Source organism: Podarcis tiliguerta (genome assembly GCF_965153285.1).
Source record: "Podarcis tiliguerta genome assembly, chromosome: 10".
Lineage (NCBI taxonomy): Eukaryota > Metazoa > Chordata > Lepidosauria > Squamata > Lacertidae > Podarcis > Podarcis tiliguerta.
In genome coordinates this window covers 63,082,689-63,107,494 of record NC_139543.1, presented here as the reverse complement: position 1 = coordinate 63,107,494, position 24,806 = coordinate 63,082,689, and the positions used below count along the sequence as shown (strand labels likewise).

General features: G+C 42.9%; 1 protein-coding gene across 7 annotated transcripts in view; it reads right to left on the bottom strand.

Moving 5' to 3' along the window:
- The window catches only part of USP6NL (USP6 N-terminal like), a 135,715-nt gene that overhangs the window by 86,996 nt on the left and 23,913 nt on the right, over positions 1–24,806 (bottom strand). Inside the window, exon 1 of one of the 7 annotated variants that reach the window (XM_083401925.1) lies at positions 20,260–20,347. The exons of 5 other annotated variants lie outside the window; for them this stretch is intronic. In XM_083401925.1, coding sequence (XP_083258051.1) covers positions 20,260–20,332 — 73 coding nt within the window. In that variant the 5' untranslated portion in view covers positions 20,333–20,347. Of the gene's footprint in view, positions 1–19,995; positions 20,015–20,259; positions 20,348–24,806 lie in introns of those variants that run through there. One more of the 7 variants, XM_083401933.1, reaches the window with a different exon arrangement.

The following is a 24,806-nucleotide window of genomic DNA, read 5'->3' as shown; positions in this document are numbered from 1 at the left end:
TTTGAATTATGGTGCTTGAGAGTCCCATGGACTGCAAGAAGATCAAACCTATCCATTCTGAAGGAACTCAGCCCTGAGTGCTCACTGGAAGGACAGATCCTGAAGCTGAGGTTCCAATACTTTGGCCAACTCATGAAAAGACAAGACTCCCTGGAAAAGACCCTGATGTTGGGAAAGATGGAGGGGACAAGGAGAAGGAGACGACAGAGGATGAGATGGTTGGACAGTGGTCTCGAAGCTACCAGCATGAGTTTGACCAAACTGCGGGAGGCAGTGGAAAACAGGAGTGCCTGGCGTGCTCTGGTCCATGGGGTCACGAAGAGTCGAACACGACTAAACGACTAGACAACAACAATGTGGGATCAATACATATCAAGAAGCAGTCATTTCCCTAATTTTCCTGCAGTATCACTCCCACAAGGACATTTCACCAGCTTTCGCTGGTATAACAGCTACAATCATTCCAGGACAGTGAGTGACTCCCTGTGTTGGTAACCTCAGGGCTACATTACTGTAATGTGCTGCATGTGGGTCTGCCCTTATCAAAGCTGGTTTGGAAGCTGCAACTAGTGCAGAATGCAGCTTCTAGATTGCCTACTGAAATCATATTTCACTACTTCTGCAGGAACCGGACGGCTGCCAATTTGTTGCTCATCCAAAATTTAAGTTGTTTGTGCTGACAAATAAAGCCCTTTATCAGAGTGAATGCCTGCTCCAATACTGACCAGCTTATTTACCAAGGTCATCCAAGGAGAGCCAGTGTGGTGTAGTGGTTAAGAGCGGTAGTCACGTAATCTGGGTAACCGGGTTCGTGTCTCCGCTCCTCCACATGCAGCTGCTGGGTGACCTTGGGCCAGTCACAGTCTCTCAGCCCCACTCACCTCACAGAGTGTTTGTTGTGGGGGAGGAAGGGAAAGGAGAATGTTAGCCGCTTTGAGACTCCTGAAGGGGAGTGAAAGGCGGGATATCAAATCCAAACTCTTCTTCTTCTTCTTCTTCTTTGGGTGGTGGCACTGTTATCTAAGCACAGTATGCAGCAAACCTGAGAAAGGGTCTTTTCTATGGGGATGACCTCTTCCCGCATTCTGAAATAAGGCAGGTGCTGGCTGTGATGAGCCTTCAACACCTGCATAATACATAGCAAGGAAAGGGTCTCTGAGATTCATTGCAGAGTAGACCAGAACCCAAACCCTTTCTCAAACTTCCAACAAAGACTTCCAGACAGAAACATGTACAGCCTTGCAGCTCCTGGCTTGTATCCATGTTAGTCTATGACATGAGGAGTGTACTGATAAAAGTAAAGGACCACAGAGAGAGAATGGAAAGTCTAAAGCACAATCACCTAGGTGCCACAATTCTATAAGAAGTTGCTGTAACAGAGGGCAGATGAGTCTGATGTGCCAAAAGCAGTCCTATATGTATATAAAAAATGCAGAAAGGGAAAAAGGAATTCAGATACAGCCCTTGGAGCACACTCCAGCAACAAGGACAAAAACAAAAACTTGGCCTAGGTGTGATACTGGATTCGTCACTGCCTCTGGACCAGTTCGGCTTGTGTGACAACCCCTTAACCAGCTTATCCCACAATGGAGATTAGGTCATCCTTCACTCTGTTTCACTCCCACCTCTCCTCCCACATGGGCGTAGTCTGAATTCACCCACATTACAAGTTCATTCTTTTCTGCCAAGCGTACAAATAAATGAATGGCTCTTTATGAAGTAACCGAGTATCGTTTCCTCATTTTGCTTTACACATTGGGAAACAAGCTCCAATCAATTGCTATAAAATTCCAGCCAACCTGCTCTCCTTAAAACACACACAATCTGTGGGGCAAGGCCTGCCTTGTGCTTTTATTTTTGTACAGGTATTTAGGTACTACATAAACAGCAACTATTTGTCTTAGTGATTGTTTCTCTCTCTGCATGAGAGACTCACAAGCTCTGCAACATCATGGAACCCTTTCATTATATTAAGTTTAGAATGAAAGATCTATCTTCCAAGAGTCTTCACTTCTCATAATCATGAGTGGAATTCTGCTAGAAGGGGGCTTTGAAATCCTATGCTCCCCACACATCACACTACAGCCCATCAAGAAGCAAGTTTTTAGTGTTAGGGGGCCTTCACGATTGGCAAGGATGTGGAGTAAGGGGTTCCTATTGGAAACCAAGGCAGAACTTCCCTTTGTACAAGTGTCTTCTATTCACGCTAGAGGCTCTTTGGAGTCAACCAATTGGCACCATTTTGAGTTCTGAATTTTACAGCTCATTATGGGTTTTGAAAAAACATTTAGATGGCTTGTTTTTATCCAGATGGTGCTAGTTGACTTGGCTCTAATTTGGATAAAGGTGGGATCATTTTTTATCTGAGAATTGTGGACACTTCCAGCAAGACAACTTTTCATGAGATTCACCCTTAAATGGCAAGGACAAACCCACATCAGCTCAAGACACTTGGGTCACAAACAGGAGGCACAAGGGGTAGCTAGCAAGACTTCTGCCTGTACAGCACAACTTTAGGCAAAGATTGAGGAGGAACTGCAAAACATACAGTGACGCCACAGCCAAGAAAGTTTCCATGTATCAATAGACTAAAGGGAATCAGGCAATATACCAGTGTCCTCATAAAGCAAAGATGCCTAACCAGTGGCCCTCCAGGTGCTGTTACATTACAGAGCTTTCCAGGGTTCAAGCTGCTCACTAGCCTGAACAATTAGAAGACTTGTTCAATGTTATCACTTTGGATGACCAACTAAGGGTAGCAGCTAAGGAATAGGAAAGCAGGAGTTAAGAGGAAGCCTCCAAGTCCTTGTCTCCTTCTTGATGTTTGTTGTTGACCCAGCTATAGCAGACTGAACTACTCAGAGATACATTAATAGTACACATTGCACTTTCAGAGTGCCACCCATTTAGCGCACAATGCCTGCTGAATTTGGGGCCAAGGTTGCTATACTTACATGCAACAATAATTTTCCATTACAAACAAACAGGGGAAATTCAACCTATTCAATTTTATGTCTATTCCAGGAGCTGTCACCTGCAAGTTGCTTAGCAATATTTTGTTAGCAATGGAGCTGTGAACATTTTACTAGACCTAAGCTGTGCCGCACTATTACTTAATGGCTCTCCATATAAAAGCAGTTCCTATACTTTTGAAAGAAATGCAGCACCCTGAAGACATCTTGCAGAGTCACCTGTACAGCATATCCTGAAAATTAATTGAAAGTAATAAAGACGGCAGACAGTCAGTAGTTAAGGACTTAAAATTTGCACAGCCAAGATCGTGCTGGGAATGTCAAAAATTTTCATTTATACGTATAAGCAAAATCAAAGGTGTGGGTTTTGGTCACAATGCTGACCATTACACTAATGTTTTGTTGTTGAGTTCCTATGATTTTCAGTTCCTATGATGAACAGTGAAATAATATTTTTGAGGATTTTGTAGAATACTTCAAAATGTGAGAGGGTATGTGGTGGTTTAAGTGGTTTTAATGGCCAGAAAGTCCTTTCTCTTGCAGCACCTACACCCAGTGGCTGTACAGTATCTCCTCTCTCACCACCTCCCTTTCAACAATTCTAAAAAGTTACACAATATAGTAGTCAACTAAGTTTGACACAAATTTGAGTTTTGTGATCACTGGCTCATGGGCTTCTTCCTCTCAGCAGGTAAGAGATAACCATGGTTCAGTGTTAAACCAGTGTAAAAGTTACCACAAACTATAGTTAGCCTTTGATGTGGGGACAAACCAGTTTTTAATCCTGAGTTCAATCTCTAAATTAAAAGCAAACCACTGTTAGTGCCAAGGATTCAGATGAAACATTGAACCGTCGTTAACACTAGGAAAGGGAGAAGGGAATTTGTGAAAGCAAGGAGAGAATAATACAAGCCCATAGCATGCACCTTTTTATAATATGTAAGTAAGCCACAACAAATGTCCTTGTTAAAAACATGGGCTCTAAGTAGATTCAGTTTTCAGGATTGAACCTTTACGGCCAGAGTTCAAGTTTCCATTTTACTGCCCACATCCAATAAAGTTGAGCATTCCTTAACATGAGTGCACAGTCCAATGTTTACTTTATTCATTCTTGTATATCAGCACTCACCAACAGCAGTGCTGGCTGAGGATCAAGGGAACAGTAGTTGAAAACATCTGGAGGACAACAGGTGGATAAAGGCTGTCATATATGAATAGTTTTCTCACTGCTGTGCCTTGCCTCTAGCTCATTTCTTTGGAATGTACTACATTTCTTTGGAATGTAGTACTGTATAATTGTGAATATGGGAAGCACCTAATCAAAGCAAGATTCAAATGGAAACAGGAGTGTGGTCTAAGGGGTTGAACAAAGACATCCACAAATGCTTCAAGAAGGGGATAAAAAGGCTTGCTGCTCAAGAAGGAAACAAGGAACTGCCAACACCAAGCCATCTGGAAAGCAAACTCAGCTAAGCCAAGATAGCATACCAGAGCAATGATCTTGGCCTCCAAGTCGGCTGTAGTGTTTGAAAGATGCCCAATTCATATCTTGGAGAAGGATCAGGTTTCTGTGTTTCTCTGCTAACTTGGCAGTGTTTTTCTAAAAGGCTTCCTTACAGTGCTCTGCCCAAGGACTTACACATTGGGAAAGTCCTCCTTCCTCCACCCCACAAATATTGTGGCAACCAAAGTTATGAATCCTTTAGAAGTGGGACTTTAGCTCTCCTAAAGTGGCAAAGGAAAGAGCCCAAGCATCAGTTTCTTAAAATAAAAAAAAACACAGAGGAGGTGATGGCAAAGACTTTTCTTTTCCTGAGATCCAGGAAATATGCTGCCAGTCAGAACAGAGAATGCTGGGCTAAATGAACAACCGTTCTGATTTGGTATAAGGTAGTTTCTCATGTTCATGGAGAAAATTTGGCAGTGGTGGGGGATGGCAAGGAGCCAAGAACTTTACGAGAGCTCAGGGCTTTGAATGTTAAATATACCTAAGAGGGATCATAAAGCAGAATATCCAGCATATAGATTTCTCTGAGAAATGAAAAAGTGGCTCGCTGTATATAAATAAATCAATATTGAATTTTAATTTAGCCAATTTCAGATGAAATGTGGAGATACATTTGAGAGGAAGGGAGATCGAACCTTTCATTACACGTTCATTTTAAAGGAAAAACAACTTTACATGCAGCATTCTCAATATTGTAATATAGTGCGCCTTGAGATATTTCAAGTAAGCATTTTAAATGTTTCAAATGGTACAGAATTTTACACTATAGGAGCAGACAACAGGCTTAAGTGGGAGCTACCAACAGTGGCTTCAATCCAACAGAGCCCTGAGACTTCCATTTATGCAAGGGAGGAGCTGCCAGTTCCCATTCATTCTCCTGCCTCCATCAGCGGCACTTTTCCAAATTGCATCCCACACTGGTCTGCTGCAAAGGTTGCTAACCTGTTGTCTACCAGATGTTGCTGGACTCCAACTTCCATCAGCCCCAGTCAGCATGGTCAACTGTCACGAATGATGGGAGTTGCAGACCAGCAAAAATTTGTTAGCCACACATTCCCTATTCCTATTTTACAGGGCCTCCAAGTGGCTTGAGTAGTAGCCACTGCAACAGCAGGAAAGAGGGAGTCATGAGTGGAACCCTGCACAAAATCTTTGGGATACAAACCTACAGAACTAATTTATCCCAAACTATAAATCCATAGCAGTATCTCAGTACATGTCAACTTCAAGCTTTGTCTAGGTTCCAGATCCTCTGCACACTGTCAAAAGTCAAACACAGTGTAGAGCACTATTAAAAACAGAAGAGGTTATAATAGGAACACTAGAAAGAAGCACCCGGTCTACTTGTGAGGAAGACTATCTTACTATCATATTTATTTGACCAAAAATGTATATACCACTTGATTGTAAACAAAACAGCTAAGCATTTCTAATGAATACAAAGCAAACACTTAAAAATCAAAATTAAAAACAAGTATTTTAAAAAACTAGAATTTAATTAAAGTCAACAGTTAAGCTAAAAACAGATTAAAACACATGTCTATTTATACATGTCTGGATAAGCATGCCAAAAAGAAGGATCCCTGAACAGGAGCATGGCACACAACAACATTTTGTATCAGGTTCACCTTCTTCTACATATGTCTCAAATGCGGCAGTGCAGGTCTCAAATACAGGACAGCACAATGCTTTGCACTTGCCCTGAAGCTGTGCATTCTAATATAAAATTATGAATAAAACAAGTGCAGGCTTGTGTGCCGATACTCATGATCTAAGACTGGAGCACATTTCAACAGGTTTGTCTCCTTCTGGGAAGTGCACCATGAAAAAGAAACTATCAGGAATTGTGAAACATCACTGCGAGGGATGGGAGGAGAGATGATGACGACAACAACAACAATGAACTTAATTCCTTCCCTTACTGGGATAATTTCTGGATGTTCTTCCAATAAGAGCAAATTCTTTTGAAACTTCTGTTGAATTTATTACTCTTTTAGTTAGAAAATCTGTTTTCAGAGAATTGAACTAACAGAAGTCATGAAATATAATGAAGAGCAAGAAGATAATAGGATGTTAATATAAAACACACACATTTCCCAAACTTAAATCTTCAAAACATTCTAGGGGAAAGGTCTGTTTTTAACCAATGGCCATTATAACAAGTCATTAAAAAATTCAGGGAAGAGTAGTCAGGTAATACAAATCAAGTGTTGCCATTAATTGAAGATGGCTATCCTCTGTCCTTCCATACATAAGAAAGCTTGAATTTTATTTTTGACTTTGGTGCCATTGTCAAGATTATACTCTTACTTTGTATCATATACTTTCCACACATTGATTTTCAAGTCCAAATGCAGGCCATCCAGCACAAAGAGGAAAGCTCCCTGAGAGGACGGTATCATGTGTTTCCCCTTTAATACTCAAAATTGTTCTTAACATCAGAAAACTGCACTTGCAGTGCAGAGTTGCCTGTGTAAAAAGCCACTGCCTCCAGCAAAGATGAATGGCAGCAGGAAAAGTACCCTGGGCTGCACATACAGTGGTACCTCTGGTTAACAACTTAATTCGTTCCAGAGGTCCATTCTTAACCTGAAACTGTTCTTAACCTGAGGTACCACTTTAGCTAAGGGGGCCTGCCGCTGCGCCGCCACCGCGCGATTTCTGTTCTCATCCTGAAGTAAAGGTCTTAACCCAAGGTACTACTGCCGGGTTAGCGGAGTCTGTAACCTGAAGCCTTTGTAACCCAGGGTACCACTGTATTGCCATGAGAGTGTGCAGGAATATTCCAAAGCAGAATTTACTTCTGTGAAGGGATGGCTAGCTTCTCAACATTTGGGATACTGAATGAATGAATAAATGCACAAGCTTGCTTCTTTTTCATATTGCTATGTACCATTTAATTAATTAGTACAGAGATAGATGAGCAGACATTCCTTGCAATACTGCCCTTTTCTGGCTAGTGTAAACCTAGCCCTGGTTTGTTGGATTTCTGAGAAAGGCAGGGCGGTGGCACACTCAACTTATGAAAAGGGACCTTTGTTCCTCTCGAGTCTGCAGAATGGACCTTCTGTAGCTGAAGAGAAAAACATCTTCCACTCTGAATTCCAAGTTTTATTTCTGTTGCAGACTGAACAGTCAAACAGTAGGGACCACTGTCTAGCAAACTGGGCACTTACCATTTCCAGGAACTGGAGCAACAGGCCACCTACAAGTCAGATGGAAATACGTTTTTGCAGAATCAAAACAAGCCGATAGCACCACTTCAGAAATTTTCCAGAATGTTAAGCTGCATATCTTACCCATTAAGAAAACCCACATATAATTTTCATATTCATGATGCATGTCAAAATGAACAAACAGGTAATACTTTGAAGACACCTCTTTATGCAGCAGAGACAGTGCATAGTCAAACCCTGGAGGCAAGGATTGCCACCAACCTGGACAGTTTTAAAAGGAAGGAGGAGTGCTCTTGCGTCCCTATTGCAGACTTCCCATAAACAACTGGCTGGTCACTGTAATGGCAGGATGTTGGGCTAGACTGGCCACTGACCTGATCCAACAGGCTCTTCTTTTATGTTTTGCTCCACAGAAACATACAGCCCTTTTGAATATGCTGTCCAATAGGAAGCTGTTATAGAGGAAATACAAGCACTATTATGCATATTTTTGACGCAATCCCTCACCTCCAAACAATGGATGATATATATAAACTAGTTGTACTCAGAGTAGACCCATTAAATTAAAGGCCCCAAGTTAGTCATACCCATTAATTTCAATGGGCTGTCTAACATTGGGTGCAATCCCACAATGCTGTGCAATAGAGAGCCATTCTGAAAGAGGCTCTCTGCGTCACCAGCTCATTTATGAAGACTCCTGTAGTGGCCTACTAGCTGGTTCTTTATGCTTTGGGACAACCACCCACATTTTGGCCTGTCACAACAGGCGTGTTGTAGCTTAAGAACACGAGAATCAACTCGCTGGTGAGCATGAAGAGCAAAGAGGTCAGTGGGGATGTTCTTGAGAGTTGCAAGGCAATTCCAGTCTCCTCCCCAAAGGTGCAAGAAAGGTTGGGGGTTGTTTGGCTGCTGCGTGGCTCATCTGTGCAGCAGGCAAGCCATAACATTTTCCGTCTTCCTTTCCTGCTAGAAAGGGACGCAGGGAACTGTTTTAGCCATGCAGCAGAATTTGTTTACAGCATTTCCAGACTGCGCCATAAACAAAGCATTCTCGGGGTATCTTGCAGCATAAAAACACAGTCTAAAAACACAGAAAGCCCAGAAGGGGGAAGAAGAATGGCCTGGACACCACCATTTTGGGCTCTGATACCAAAACCAACCCAAAGTTGGTTGAATTTCCTCACCCCCGCAGGCAAAATGCAGTTGCATCTTTAACTCCTGAAGTAACATGGTAAAGAGAAGCAGAAGCAGAAGCTCCCATCACCCCACCCAAAAAAAAATATTCTCTAAAGCTAGGCCAGACAGCCCCCCTTTTTTTAAACCTAGGATTTGCTATTCTTGTGCCTAAAGAACTTACTTTAGTATTTGCACCCTTTTGATACATGAACTTAGGAATATAAGAATCAAAAGCCATACTGAAAATTTGGCTCTTTCTTATTCATTGCTTTTGTATTTTCAAACAAACGTACAACCTCGATGGCTAGAAACCTATTTCTCCTACAAAGAAGCTAGGCTTTTCAGTCTTCTAGGTAAAAAAATATGGACCACACAGTTGTCTTTAAGAAGCATGTGTCTTGGAACAATGAGCTCCAACGAACAGCTACAAATCATGGTGTAATCTGGGGTCGTGGCACATTTTGTATTTCACTTTGAATAACTCTTAAATTAAAGCCAAGAAGGCACAAGCCTGGCCCAATGTGAGGCAAATGTATATAAATAGCTGTGTCTTACAAAGTACATATCATAAACACTGTCAACATGTTGGACACGCTAGTACAACCTGTAAATTTAATGAGGAAGCTTGCAGGTTTAATGGCCAAAGCTTGAGGCTAACATTCATATTTAAACATAGTAAATCCCATACTCATGGGTGTTTAACAGTGCTCTACGAGTTATAAGAAACATAAACTATTTTAAAAATTAGGTCACCTCTTCAAAACTTTGAATTCTTTTTTAACATGGCACATTTGTTTGTAAAGGCAACAAATGCTTCAAGGGGGTTGTACCTGTCTATTAAAAGAGGTCAGTATTGCAAAATTAACTGTACATGACAACACATATTGGCCAAATGCACAAAAATCACCCATGCTTCCATTAAAAAAACACAACCACAAGTACACAGCTGAGGCAAGCTTTAAAAAAGTTTTTCCTTCTGTGCCAAGAATACCCGACAAAGCTCAACTCTCCCAACAGTAAAAATGCCCTGGAGAAGTGTGCTTGACTGTCAGTTGTTATGTCCAAAGTATACTACAGATGTTAACATCTGTTGTGCTGTCTAGAATCTGTCAGTTTGCTGCTCATAAAAGAGAATCTATAAACAAGACTCTTGGAGCTACATGTTATATAACAAGGCAGAGAGACAGGCTTTCCCAGATACAAAGGGGGAAAGCAGTAAGTGGGAAATGGCATGTGCTTCTTCAACAAGTTTGTAGTAGATTCTTTCTCTGCCAGGTTCTAAAAACAGAGGTAAACAAGGCTGAGAAAAAGTGTAGGGGGGTTATTTCCATGAGATAACTGCTGTGCATGAAGTGTTAAGCAATGTAGCCTCTTGAGGATGATTCTCCTCTATGGACACTTTCGCTCTCCCATATTACTTCAGCAAAATAGGGTTTGGAAACCAAGAGGTTACATGCAATCCTCCGTGAGTGGAACGCTGCCCAGGCAATGGGAGTCCCCTTCTTCCACTCCTCCTGCATGCCCCCCAAAATTTGCTGGCGCGTATGTGTTCTATTCAGCAGTTGGAAGTCTCTTCCGCTAGCAGATAAGGAATGTTTATGCCTGAAGATCAGCTTAATACTGAACCCATGTGATTAGCTTTGATTAAATATAACTGCAGGAAATGACCTAAAAGCAGAGACTCTACCATTCATGTAGGCTCCATCACAACATGGATCTACCAGCATCTTGATCCCTCTGATTATGAAAAATATATTTAAGATAGGTTTTCCTTCTGGTTTCTATCCAAAGATCAGCAGAAACATGGGTTTTCAGGCGGCAAATACAACAGGCTAACCCATGAATTGCCAAGCTGCAGGCTGGGTGGAACATAGGAAACTGCCTTATACGTGCCCTCTCCACCTTCTCTCCTATATGATTTTTTTCCCTTCCCTTTCCAGCATCGACTATGGAACTATGGACTGAGGAAAACACTGTCCCCAATTAAAGATTTAAGGCAGAATTTAAAGGAGCTTAGAGGAAAACACAAAATCTATTCATTGGATGATCAACACCTGATGCTGTGGATTCCCCACATCAGAAGAACAATCTGCCCTCTATCCTCTAAACTGGGCACCACGTTTAATATTTGAGTATTATGTACACTAGATTTGCCCTCTTGACTTCTTTGACTTCCTCAAACTGTGGGCCCAGCCAGCTCAGTTCCTTGGGGTTTCATATCAGCAAAATTTACAGCCTATGCTACCCATCCGTACAACAGCAATGACAGTCTTGTCTAGCAAACAAATTAAATGAGTTGCTCTCTCTGCTCGGGAGAAATCAACTGCCTGACCAAGAGAGTTGTGCTGACAACCTCCCTTCATCTCTCACTTTGACAATCAACTGTCTGCAAGACAAAATTTAAACACAACCACCACAATGGGTGGAGGGAAAGAGAGAAGGATGCATTTGTTCACTTGCAGTTGAATCCTGCTCATATACACACATGAAGACAAGTGTTGTCATCCCTCACCCACATAAGGTTGATGTGTGGGTAACGCTTCTACTTGCTGCTAGATGGCGTTAAATGAAGACAGAATTGGACTTTAAATGCCAAATATCTTTTCTTGTCAGGCAGCGTAGCTTAAGTACAATGATCTCTAAACTTCTTTTTGAAACAACAGCAGAGCTTGCAATATCCAAACTCCTCTTGCTAAGGCAACGAAACCCGCAATCAAGTAACATGTTAGTTCAAGTCAAGGTGTAAAGTTCAGCCCTTCACCTCATTTCTTGGTCAGTTCCTCACTGCCCCTTTAGGATTCTTAACACACAGTACTGCAATGAAAGCAGAAGCAACAACTGGCAATATTCACCTAGAACTAGACAATCCTATGATGCACATACAAGCTCCCAAATTCCCCGCCTGCTTGCTTCCATGGCAAAAGTCCATAGTCCTCCTAGCATTACTTTAGTCCGAAGTGTACGGAAAGCATCTAGGCAACGTTGCACCAACACTTAAGCCATCACTGTCCACGATGTTTAGAGTCAACATGAACACGTTACGTTTCTGGCTCTCTAATAATATTGATTACTCAGAGCAATATATTTGCTCTAAGGCTGAATAATTGGAGTAACTGAAAGTAAGACCGCTTCCAAAACCAATTCCATGAGGACAGAAAACCTGCAAGCTCCATCCATGCATTTCCAAAACTTTAATAGCAGCTTTGCAAATTCAATAAATGCAAAAGCACTTGCTGGTGAGCTCCTTTATTGTGCCACTATGTGTCAAGAAGGTGGAACGAAGAGGTCAATAAAGCAGATGAAGCATAACTGGATTAGGTTATTTCATCCTTGCCAAGGGAAACCCATCACAAGGTTGCTCTTCCTTTTAGAGAGCATGGAATGTTTCCAGTCATCCAACCATTGGAATATTAATATCAAAGCACTCCATTCACAAATGCACTGTAATACATATAGACCTAAGCTATAGGGTGCTTACAAATTAACATCACACATTTTCAAGCTGTGGAGGAGATATTTTGTTCAGAGCAATTAGAGAAATTATTACATGGCCCTACCTATGCACTTTTCGAGACCATCACACAATATGTCCTTAAAGTGTCTGGCAAGGGTTTGTGGCTGACATATTAAATCCGATTCATTGATAGAGCACACATCAAATTTCAAAGTAACTTTGATTCTGCTGTGCAATTTGATAAGGGGAGTGAAAAGATATTAAAAATGACCTTTCCTTTTAATAATGAGCCAGTGTTTGTTTTATTGAATTGCAAATTCTCACACGCTTCTCTCTCAAAAAGGCACCCATATTAAAGTTCTGAAAATATAAAATTTTATTTGGCAAAAAATTATTTAATCAGTAAACATCTCTGGAAATGTTAGATCTAGTGAAGATTGAGCAGGGAGGAGCAGAGAAACAAGAAAGGAAGGGTTTAATAAATAGTAGAACCATTCGTGAACTCATTTCATTATATATATTTTTCACCACATTTCAGAGCCAAGCCTGCATTGCAGCTTGACCAAGTATACCAGATTTAGGCCAGGGGCTACTCACTTTCAGTAGAGCACTAAATGACTCTGTTTCTTTGTTGCTTCCATCTCACATTATTACACTGACTCAGGCTTGAAAAGAAAAGCACTATTCCCAACACAACCCAGCTCTTTCCCAACTCTAGGATGTGTCAGTGTACTTATCTGAGGACCCTGACCCAATGACTCGAGCATACAAACAAAATTGGTGTGGCTGACCACGTCCACCCTGAAATGCAACAGAGCCGCTATCAGTACTGGAACATAAACAGAAAACTGTCTGAGGAAAACATGCAGGCCTCACAAGCTAGCCTTGATAGTAAAAGACCAGGGTAGGGAGAAACAAGTGCTATCTGTGGGGAGATGAAAATAAACTGCTCCTTTTCCACTTTGCTCCTTCAAAATCCCAGCTCAAAGAGCACACACAAACAACCCAAACCAGAATGTTCATACATTCAAGGACTAGCTTTCTTTTTTTAAGGCAAACCAAAGAGATTAAATAGATTCTGAATATATCCATCCATCAACACAGAGTTCAGTGAAGAAATCCTAAGGCCCACAGAGAGTATCACCAGCCTGCTGGTCACGTAGACTATCAGCAAAATAGAACACCCAAGTTCCTTCAGAGCCAAGTACCATTAAAACATCTCATTTCCAAGTGTATTCACAGTAATGTTGCCCCCCCCCAGCCAGAAATAACAGCTGTAGTACAGCAGAACTTAATTGTATCTTAACTGTTGGTTGTAAATATGTTGCAATGTGTTTTATTATTGTTTTTACTAGTTAGTTTTTATTATTCTGTATTTTTTTTATTGTTGTTTATAATGCTGTGGCCCACCTTGAATCCCAACTTGGGAGAAAGACAGCGTATAAATGAATGAAATGAAAATGAATGAATGAATAAGAACACCACTTCTGTTCTGTCTACATTTCCCTTTTTAGTTCTGAATCCACTTTTTAAATTCCCAGGGCAGCTGCCAATACACAACAGGAGCCACAAAGGAAGGCAGCAGCATATACCAACAGTAGATCTACAATCACATTACCTATTAGAACCCTTAGAAGCTGCCACCCCCAAAGAGACTATCCCAGCTGCTGCCAAAAACCAATAATCTTGGCACCAGGCAAACAGATCAGGAAGGAAAGTTTCAAATCTGAGGGGCCACTACAGTGAAGGCTTTATCTCACTTGAGATGCCAAGGGCACCCTTAAGACAACTCCAATGATAAGCTTAACATCCAAGCAGATTTCTCTGGAAGCATGTACTTCAAATACCCTAGATTTAGGGTTTTAAAAAGCCCTTTCTCTCTTACATGTTTGTGTTATCCACCATGTTTTGCTATTTTCGTTTTGTTGTTCTTCCTGATTATATTGTTTGTCTTGATAGTTGCCTCTGACGGAAATTTGCTGGGGGGCTTTTCAAAGGAAAGGAAAGGAAAGGAAAGCAGCATTTTGAATCATGCTAGGAAATGAATTTGCTAACCTGTGGAATTCTTTACTGAGTGCTGAGATGTGCTGAGGTTTAAATGTCTTAGCAGCCTTGCAGCTGTGTTATGAAATACCTGAGCTTCTAAACAGTCACGAAGTGTGCTCCTGAAGAGCATATCAACTATTCCGTATCTCCCTTCCTTTCTTAGTCTTCTTTAACATTTCAGACCACATATGAAAGGCTATGAACAGAAACATAGTCATGAATACACAGGAATGCACACCAATATACTTTGCTGCGGCCTACTGAGCACTTGTCAAGGTGACCACCTCTTTACGTTACAGTACTACAGAAAAAGTCAGCTAGCGTTTAAATATATATTGTTAGTTGCCTATAGTTTCTTTAGCACTTGTTATACAAGTGCATTGAAATCTTCATTCCACAAACCCAATCGCTATCTCAGTAAAGTGGATTAGCATCTCCAGTTCACAGACGGTGTACGAATCCTGAGTTAGTAACTGGCCTTAAGTCACTCAATGCCGTAATGCAGCCAAAGCGATATAAACCCTTGGTTCCTTTTTCCGAATACACCATTCTGTCCAATGCGCTATGGTTGATCCAACCTATAGTGTTCTGACTTGGTCTCCGAATTGACATTTGCTGCTTTAACAGTTGATATAGCATCAACAAGCTATAAACATGCTCACAAAAAGTTGGACCATTACTGCATCTCGTCTAATACTACAAAGTCTGATAAGACATTATTTTAACTTAAGATTCCAGTAACCATTCCTGTGTCATTCAACACATGTATTCTAACACTAAGCTATTGCCCTTCCTCAGTTACGAACCAAGAGAAGGAGTCACATGCTGGTATATTAAGGTTTGGTGTCTCATAAGAAATCAGGAGACATGTTTAAGCAGTCTTTTCTTTTTCTTTTTTAAGGACAGTAAATTACCTGGCCTGGGCAACCCAGATAAATTTACTGCCCTTTTTAAAAAAGGAAACGGACTGCTTAGTAACACAGCAATTTATATCGGCTGCAAGAGATCTGGTATTCACAGTAAAAAAATGTTATACATCAGCCATGGTTATCACCTAAAATAAGAACAGATTAATTAAGAAACAACTCCCTCAATAAATTAAGACATTCATTTTAATTCTCAAATGACCAAGTTGTTTAAGTAGCTGTCTAAATATCATAATCAAATATTGCTCTGCCCACACAATACGCCAATCTATTATACCAGCAAAGCCCTGTCAGGAGACAAACTTAGAACATTGTTTAATTGTGTGACTCTGGAAGAATATTTGCTATGTTAAAGCAAACAAACAAGCTTAGTGGCCAGGGACACAGGCTTTATTATATAGTCCAGGATCCAATTTCCCACAGTGGCCAACACAACTGCATATTAAAAGCACATAAGCAGAACACAGGAGTAATAGCCATCACCCCACTGTTTCACATCAAGTGGTATCCATAGGCACTCTGCCCCTAATTCTGGAGGTGGTATACAGCTATCATAATTGGTAACCATTGACAGCCTGGTCTTCATGAATTTGTCTCACCATCTTTTAAAGCCATTCAAGTTTGTGGCCGTCCCCATGTCTTGAAGAAGTGAATGCCATAATTTAACTATAATCTGTGCTAAGTACTTCCTTTTTTCTGCTCTGAATCTTCCAAAGTTCAGCTTTATTGGATGGCCCTGGGTTCAAGAATTGTAAGAGAGGAAAGACCTCTCTCTCATTTGTCCCCAACATGTGCCTTTTTTTTACAAATAGCCCCTCACCATTTTTCTAAGCAGCCCCAAATGTTCTAATCTGTCATGTTAGAAGAGTTGCTCCATATCCCTGATCATTTCTGTTCCTGTTTTCTGCACCTTTTCCAGCTTTGGAATATTCCTCTTGAGGTACAGTGACCAGAAATGGACACAGCATTCCGAATGTGGTCTCAATCTGTGCTCATACAATGGCATTACTTCATATATTGGCAGTTTTATTTTTGAAACTCAACGAGGCCTCTCAGAGATACTGGACAAGGAAAGGACTGTTTCACTTTTTCATAGGGTTTCAATATATAATTAGATTTTTTTAAAAAAAATGGAATACTTACATGCACTTTTCCCATCAAATGAATGTTTGTTGAGGCAACGCATAAGGTGTTTTTAAAATGCAAAATATAGTGGAACCTTGGAAGCCGAACGCCTGCGAACTTGAACGTTTCGGCTACCAAACGATCAAAAACCACAAATGATTGTTCCGTTTTTCAAATGATTTTCGGAAGCCTAACATCTGGCGCACCTTCCGATTGGCTGCGGGACACTCCTGCAGCCAATCGGAAGCTGCGCCTTAAACATTTTGGAAGTCAAACAGACTTCCAGAACAGATTTCATTCAACTTCCAAGGTACGTCTGTGTCATAAAATCATGACAGCAAATAGCATTACCAATAGACAAAATTGCAGTGACCACAACAAAAAGAGGAGTAGACAAAGCAGGGGAACAAAAGAGCCCTGTTCTCTCAAAGGTTCAACAGGGGAGAAAAGGATAGAAAACTACCACCTGAAATTAGAGGCCAGATGAGTCTTCCTAGGGAGAAGACTAGGGAGTCTGGACACAGCTAAAAAGTAATGATCCATTCAACTATAACACAAACCAAAAGGGTACACTGAGAAGGCCCCTGAAGAAGACCTCTGAAAACTGAGAGAGAAGAGGTGTCAGAATTCACATACCATATTTTTCGTCCTATAGGGTGCACCGGCCCATAGGATGCACCTCGTTTTGGGGGGGGGGGAAATGAATAAAAAAAAATTATTCCTCCCCCCCAGCTGCGGCTGCCGCCCCAAGCCTTGCGGACACCCACCAGAAGCAAGAGGAGCCCTCCAGAGGGCTCCCCGTGCTTTGGGCAGCAGGGTGCCGCCCCAAGCCTCGGGCGCCCGGCGGGACCTCCCGCCAGGCGCGCAAGGCTTACCGACACTCGCCCAAAGCACGGGGAGTCCTCCAGAGGGCTCCCCGTGCTTTGGGCAACAGGCTGCCGCCCCAAGCCTCGCGCGCTCGGCGGGACCTCCCGCCAGGCGCGCAAGGCTTACAGACACTCGCCCAAAGCACGGGGAGTCCTCCAGAGGGCTCCCCGTGCTACGGGCGACAGGCTGCCGCCCCAAGCCTCGCGCGCTTGGCGGGACCTCCCGTCGGGTGCGCAAGGCTTACCGACACTCGCCCAAAGCACGGGGAGTCCTCCAGAGGGCCCCCCGTGCTTCGGGCGGCAAGGTGCCGCCCCAAGCCTCGCGCGCTCGGCGGGACCTCCCGTCGGGCGCGGAAGGCTTACCGACACTCGCCCGAAGCACGGGGAGTCCTCCAGAGGGCTCCCCGTGCTTTGGGCGACAGGCTGCCGCCCCAAGCCTCGCGCGCTCGGCGGAACCTCCCGCCAGGCACGCAAGGCTTACCGACACTCGCCCAAAGCACAGGGAGTCCTCCAGAGGGCTCCCTGTGCTTTGGGCGACAGGCTGCCGCCCCAAGCCTCGCGCGCTCGGCGGGACCTCCCGCCAGGCGCGCAAGGCTTACCGACACTCGCCCAAAGCACGGGGAGTCCTCCAGAGGGCTCCCCGTGCTACGGGCGACAGGCTGCCGCCCCAAGCCTCGCGCGCTCGGCGGGACCTCCCGTCGGGTGCGCAAGGCTTACCGACACTCGCCCAAAGCACGGGGAGTCCTCCAGAGGGCCCCCCGTGCTTCGGGCGGCAAGGTGCCGCCCCAAGCCTCGCGCGCTCGGCGGGACCTCCCGTCGGGCGCGGAAGGCTTACCGACACTCGCCCGAAGCACGGGGCGTCCTCCAGAGGGCTCCCCGTGCTTCGGGCGACAGGCTGCCGCCCCAAGCCTCGCGCGCTCGGCGGGACCTCCCGCCAGGCGCGCAAGGCTTACCGACACTCGCCCAAAGCACAGGGAGTCCTCCAGAGGGCTCCCTGTGCTTCGGGCGACAGGCTGCCGCCCCAAGCCTCGCGCGCTCGGCGGGACCTCCCGTCGGGCGCGGAAGGCTTACCGACACTCGCCCGAAGCACGGGGAGTCCTCCAGAGGGCTCCCCGTGCTTCGGGCGGCAGGCTGCTGCCGGCAAGCCTTGTGAGCCCGTGGGAACTCCCACAGGGCTTGCAAGGCTTGCGGATAGCTTCCTGAAGCCTGGAGAGCAAGAGGGGTCGGTGCGCACCGATGCCTCTCGCTCTCCAGGCTTCAGCGAAAGCCTGCATTCGCCCCATAGGACGCACACACATTTCCCCTTCATTTTTGGAGGGGAAAAAGTGCGTCCTATGGGGCGAAAAATACGGTAAATTAAACTATGCAAAACTTTGGAACCAGGCCCCTTCTTGAAATATTGTAATATGGTAGCTAGGAGCCTGTTCCTTCAAGATACCCAAGAGGATACTTGAAAATCATATCCGTTGGGGGCACAGTGGGGGGAGGAGAGAGTGGCTTTTTCCATTTTAGAGGGAGATGCCTAAATGGAGATTATCCTGAAGAGGCCATTCTCTTGTAAATGAACTTTCCTCAGATGCAGATCCATCATGCTAAGTGGTGGCGGTGGGACACAAACACAACTCCATTAAACACACGCCTTCCCACTGTCCCCAGACCTGGTCTGAAGGCTGGTGGTGGGGAGAACAGCGCTTCTCCCCGCTGCCGGCCCCACAAGCCCCTGGGGGGGGAAATAATTTTTTTTTTCTTTATTCCCCCCCCAAAAAGCTAGGTGCGTCCTATGGGCTGGTACGTCCTATGGGGCGAAAAATACGGTAGTTCTTTGCAACATGTATACATGAGTTCCATCATTATAGATGGCCAATACTGATATATAGTCAAGACACATACTGTCTAACATATGTAAAGCTAAGTTCAAGGGGTGGTATAATCGTACCCTCACTATGACATCATAGCATATCCAAGAACGAAAAAATTGAAAGTTAAGTGTCTGTAGATGAGCTCATTTAGATTAACAGTAGTTCGTGTCTGCAGATTTGGGCATATTTGCTTAAAAATTAAGTTATAATTAAACAAACTGGACTTTCTTCAAGTAAAGTGTGTCTATTATTGGGGTATGAGAACTTAAAGTACAGATGCAACCTACATGTGATAAACACTCACATTATATATACAGTGTGTGTGTGTGTGTGTGTCAATGTATAAGTTTTGCTTCATAATTTCAAGTAAAATACTGCTAAAATCCTAATTTCCTTAAAGGCTTCAAGATTGCTTGCAATCACAATGTTTAATTTCAAAAATCTATAAAATAATTACCTACATGTGTACATTTCTTAAGCTGGCTGCAGTCGTAAAAACAAGAGTAATTCACTAAACCCTCACGTGTAGGCGGAACCAGTTCAGATATATTGTGAAGGCATTTTTAAAGCACAAAATAGCAAGTGGAATTACATCAAAACAACTGACATTCAAGAGGATCAAAGGGGTGCTTTTAAGTAAAATTGCTTCAGAATACCTAATCTTAAAGTTAAACATGCTAAATATAACCCACTTTAAAAGCAATACACATGAGATTTATACAGCCGCTATTCCCAAGCATCACTGACATCTAGTTTCTCAAATGTACTAGTTACAAAATATGCAGTTTCTAGCATACTAGTGCTATTTTAACACTCTGAATTACAAAGGCAGAAAATTATTGGGGGGGGGGTGACGAGAGAAGAGAGGCAATAGAATACGATCCTTACAATAAAGTATCTACATATACTTAAATTCCATCTTCAGTTATTGAGGGCTATTAGAATTCTCTTCAGCACTGTCGATGTTGTTCTTATCAGATTTATCACCACTCAAAGCAAGGCTGCAGCAGCTGAATGCCAGTGTGAAACATGCAGCCTTGAAATAAAGATGGCATAGGCTTCAGACAGTTGCTCAAGTGCCAATCTGCAGGACTACGCTTCCGCAAGAATTACTTGAACAGTTAAGAATGAATATTTCAAGCCTGTTCCTACCTTTCTTTGCAGAATCCGTTCTACGTCGTGCTGGTGACACCAGCTCTTTCACAATCTGCAAGACTTGAATCATTGCTAGTTAGCAAGATCAAAGCCACCAGCTGCTCCTCTGGAATGCCAACAGGTTTCATCCCTACAGATCATTACACGTCTGCCTTCAAATAAGCTGGAGCAAGAGCGACGCAGCAGCAACTCGGTTACCTTTCCAGGGATACGCTTAGGGTGCCTGACAACTGTACAGCGAGAGGTGATGGATTTGAAGTGACTTCAGCACATGGATGCAAAAGCAACACCAGGCAGGCAACTCTCATCGCTTTCTCCATCGAGCAAGTCAGAAGTAAGCATGGCCTTTCTTCAATTAGAAGTAAGGACTACAGAAGGTGAGCATGTTTGCGCCTGCTCAAAAAATGAACCTGTGCACTTTTCAACAGCACAAAGATATTTAAAAGATTTCAGCAATGAGACAGGCATCAAATCTACCGGTGAAGGTGCTGAGGGTGGGGAGAGAAAGAGAATAACCCAAATCTCCACCTTGCTGAACTTCAAGAGCCTTAGCAGAAAATCAAGAATGTTTTCAAGCATCCCAATAAGAGTTCAGTACCCATTTCATGCACACCTGCCTCTGACATTCCTGAACAGAAGCAGAATTCTTACACAGCACAGTGAAAAATCCTATGAGCATTTCAGGCAATGCTTCATCCTACCACCAGGGGCACAGAACATACGTTCAGTCTGAAGCTTTCCTATTGCTTCTGTCAGGTAATCTTAATAATTGAATGCCAGCAATTAAACGTTCCAGAACATTACACAAAATGTATGTTTATCATCCGTAACACCTGCTTACCAATCTAACCCACAAAACTGAAAAAAGGAAAGGAATGGTCAAAGAACCTACAAAAAGAAGCCAGCTAAGCTTGTTTTTAAAGCACTTTGGAGCCACACACTTCCAAAACCTGTATAGCTTTAAATTCTGAAACAGAACTGCTACAAAGTCTATAATATTCAAAGAAGACAGTTTCATTACAATAAAAGCACCTGACATAACTTAGCACAGAAAGACTGATCTTCTTTGACCTGCTCCAGTTAGAAGGCTGGATTTGGAGTGCAGCCATATCAGGCAGCTGCTACAGTTAGCACATCACATTTATACCGGTACATGTACACAAAGGTTGACAAACATTGGATGGCCAACTGAAGTTTTGCTTTTGCCACAACCCCCAAGTCACATGCAGCCTCTGAAACACTGCACAAAATCGGTTTCCTTTACAGCTCTAAGCCTGCAGCTGAGCAGGGAAATTCTGCCCAATGCAAAAATAGCACTGCCCAACAGCTCATTAGCTGGAGAAGGGCAAAGGCCTGCTTTCACTCTGCACTGATCAGGCAACTGTAGCACCCATGAGTTAGAAGCACACCCACTTGGGTCAACCTGTCACCTTAGAACTCGAGACAGGAAGAGCAAGCTTGATATGGTTCTGCATTTCATAGAATCATGGAGCTCTAGAGTTAGAAGGAACCACGAGGGTCATCTAGTCCAACCCCCTGCAATGCAGGAATCTTTTGCCCAATGTGGGGCTTGAACTCTCAACCCTGAGGTTAAGAGCCTCATGCTCTACCAACTGAGCTATCCCAAAACAAACCGCAGGCTTCCAAAATTCCAAAGTGCAGGTGCTGCCACACTATAACTGATAAGACTTATTACAAATGCAGACCAGGTATAGGTAGTGCCTTGGAGGGCGAGGGGGGTCATCTCACATGCCAAACAATAGACATGTTGGTGCAACAAAAGTGGGGGGGGGGCAAGATGCTAACCCTCGTGTGTACATATTTCTGTCTTGGTCTGACAGAAAGAAAATAAGATTTCAACTAATCTAATCTCCTTAGAAGACAAGCTCTGCATACAAAAAGGTCGCAGACATCTCTGTTCCTTGCAGCTCCTGGTAGGGATGGAAAAAAACTACCTGAAAACCTAGGGAGCCACTGCCAGTCAGAGTAGACAGTACTGAGATAAGATGGACCACTGAGCTGACTCCATATACAGCAGCATCTTACATTCTTATTAGCACAGCTGGGGCAGGGTGGGAGAGAGCAAGGAATCCTAAGCACTAACTAAAGCAATCTTGGAAAACTGTCAGGATGCTATTAAACATCCGGCTCGCGACAAGCATGGAGGAAGAATGAGCGAAAGAGCCAGCATGAAACAAAAGGAAAGCTACATTAGCATTCATAATAAACAAAGTAATGAATAATTTAGGCATGTTCAGACCCAATCTTTCCTGAATCACACAACAGGTTTATGGGAGGCCGTTTCTCTAGCTTGCTGGAAAAGGGCACGATCACAAAAGCAATATATAGAGACGTATTTGCTTTCCATGAACTCTGTGTCACCACCAATATTAAGGGCCTGTGTGTGATTAAAATAAGTTAGGTTGGGGAGGAAATGTTAACCATTTAGTTAGGCAATACCCTTTCGCTCACCAACCGAAAAGGAATGGGGATGAAACACAGCACTAGCTCAAGTTATCTTTTCCTCTGTAAAAAGTTCTCTGTCACTCATCATTTTCTTCAAAATATATTATTGTTATTTTATTACTCAGCCTTCACCCTAAGGTCCAAGGGTGGGCTACAACTTTAAATCATAATGTTAAAAATAGTTTAAAACAACTTACAGTCACATGGAATGACAAGCAATGTTTTGCATAAAGCAGGCAGCATGCAATGAGAGGGGAAAAGGAGAGTTCAAGATAAAGATTCACTCGTGTGGCACCAAACCATGGTCTGGTGTTACATCTTATGTGAGCCTAAGTCTTCACCACTGAGTAACCACTTCCAGCTTCTACTTACTGCCGCTCTACTTTTTAAAGTCTTGGTAGAAGTCATCAGTGCAGTTGCAGATTTTACTCAAAAACCATGAGAGCTAAAAACTTAAACCTTCCTACCAAAAACCAAAAGAGCATGCCCCCAGAACCCTAGAGATATAAGAACCACTGCATTTTGTAGTGCCACCACAATCCGCAACATCACTGCATACTCCCTTGACAAAAATCACAATTACCAAGGGCTAAAGGAAAGTAGATCTCTCTTTAGCTGGGTGTGGTGCAGCCTAGTACCCTTATCAATAAGTAACTAGCTAAAAAAACAGGAAGCAGAGAGTAAGAATAAATGAGAATTTTCCAATGGAGGAATGTAAGGAGTGGAGTCCCCAAGGATCAATATGGAATCAGTGTTTTTTACCTTGTTCATAGCTGGCCTGAGGTTGGGCTGCGTTGTGGGATATTCATGTTTGCTGATGACACCAGGGTGACAAGAACAAAAAAGAACTGAGAGGAGTTCTCAAAGGATCTTGGGGGGAATGGGAATTAAAATGGCCCATGATATTCAATTAAAGTAAGTGTAAAGTAATATTTATGGGGGGGTATCCTGATTTCATATATATGTCAATGGGCTAGTGGGAACTGATCAGGGACAATACATTGGGGCCTTAGCTGATAGCTAGATGAAAACATTAAGCCAGTGTGAAAACAATGTATTTCGTATTAGGAATCATTATGACAGATTGAAAACAAAACTGCCAATATCCAAAATGACAGTCTACAAATCTATGACACAACCACACTTGGAATACAGAATTGATACTGGATAAGATTCTGAAAGGGACAACCAAAATAAGAGGCGGGAGTCAACCCCTTAAAGGAAAGGTTAAAATAGTTTGGACTTTATAAGTTGGGGTGGGGGGAAATGTATAGGGGTCAAAAAAGAGGTATAAAAGTATGCATGGTGTGGAGAAAGCTGAAGTTTTTCTACTTCAAAATACTAAAAGCCAAGGCCATCCAGGAAAGCTAAATACTGGAAGATTCAGGACACACATCAACAAGTACTTCACAAAGCACATACTTAAGGAACTATGGAAATTCACTAGCACAAGTTGTAGTGATGACCACCAACTTGGATACATATAAAAGGGGTTTAGATATATTCATGAAGGATAAGGCTGACAGTCCAGTACTGACATTGAGGGGAGCACAAGTTGGGGAAGTGCTGTTTGCTCATGCCCTGCTTGCAGGCTTTCCACAGGCAATGGGTTGTCCACTGTGAAACAGCATGAAGGACCAGATGGGTCCTTCGTCTGATGCTTCTGTTCTTATTTTATGCTCTGCACACAGGTATGCAGATTTTTAATTCTGCACAAGACAGAGCCACTTCTCTTGATGGCAACAGTCATGCTGTTCACACCATTCTTATGCCAGGTTCACACCAGTATAGATCAGTTAGATGTCTGAGGTGTATATGGTCTGATCAAGTTGACAATGAGCATGCTTCTTTCACCTAAATAAAAGTGGAAAAATCCTGAGATTAAAAGCAAATTAAAATAACTGTCTGAAATGACACAGGATGCCAAAAAAAACTACCAGCATAGCTTACAATTTTAAGCGCTCCTATGTTTGATATCCCGAAGCATATGAAAGGGTGACCTCAGTTCTGATTACTCAGCTGTCACCAAGATCAAAAATGTCTCCATTAACGTAATTAGAATTAGCTGTTCTTTGAAA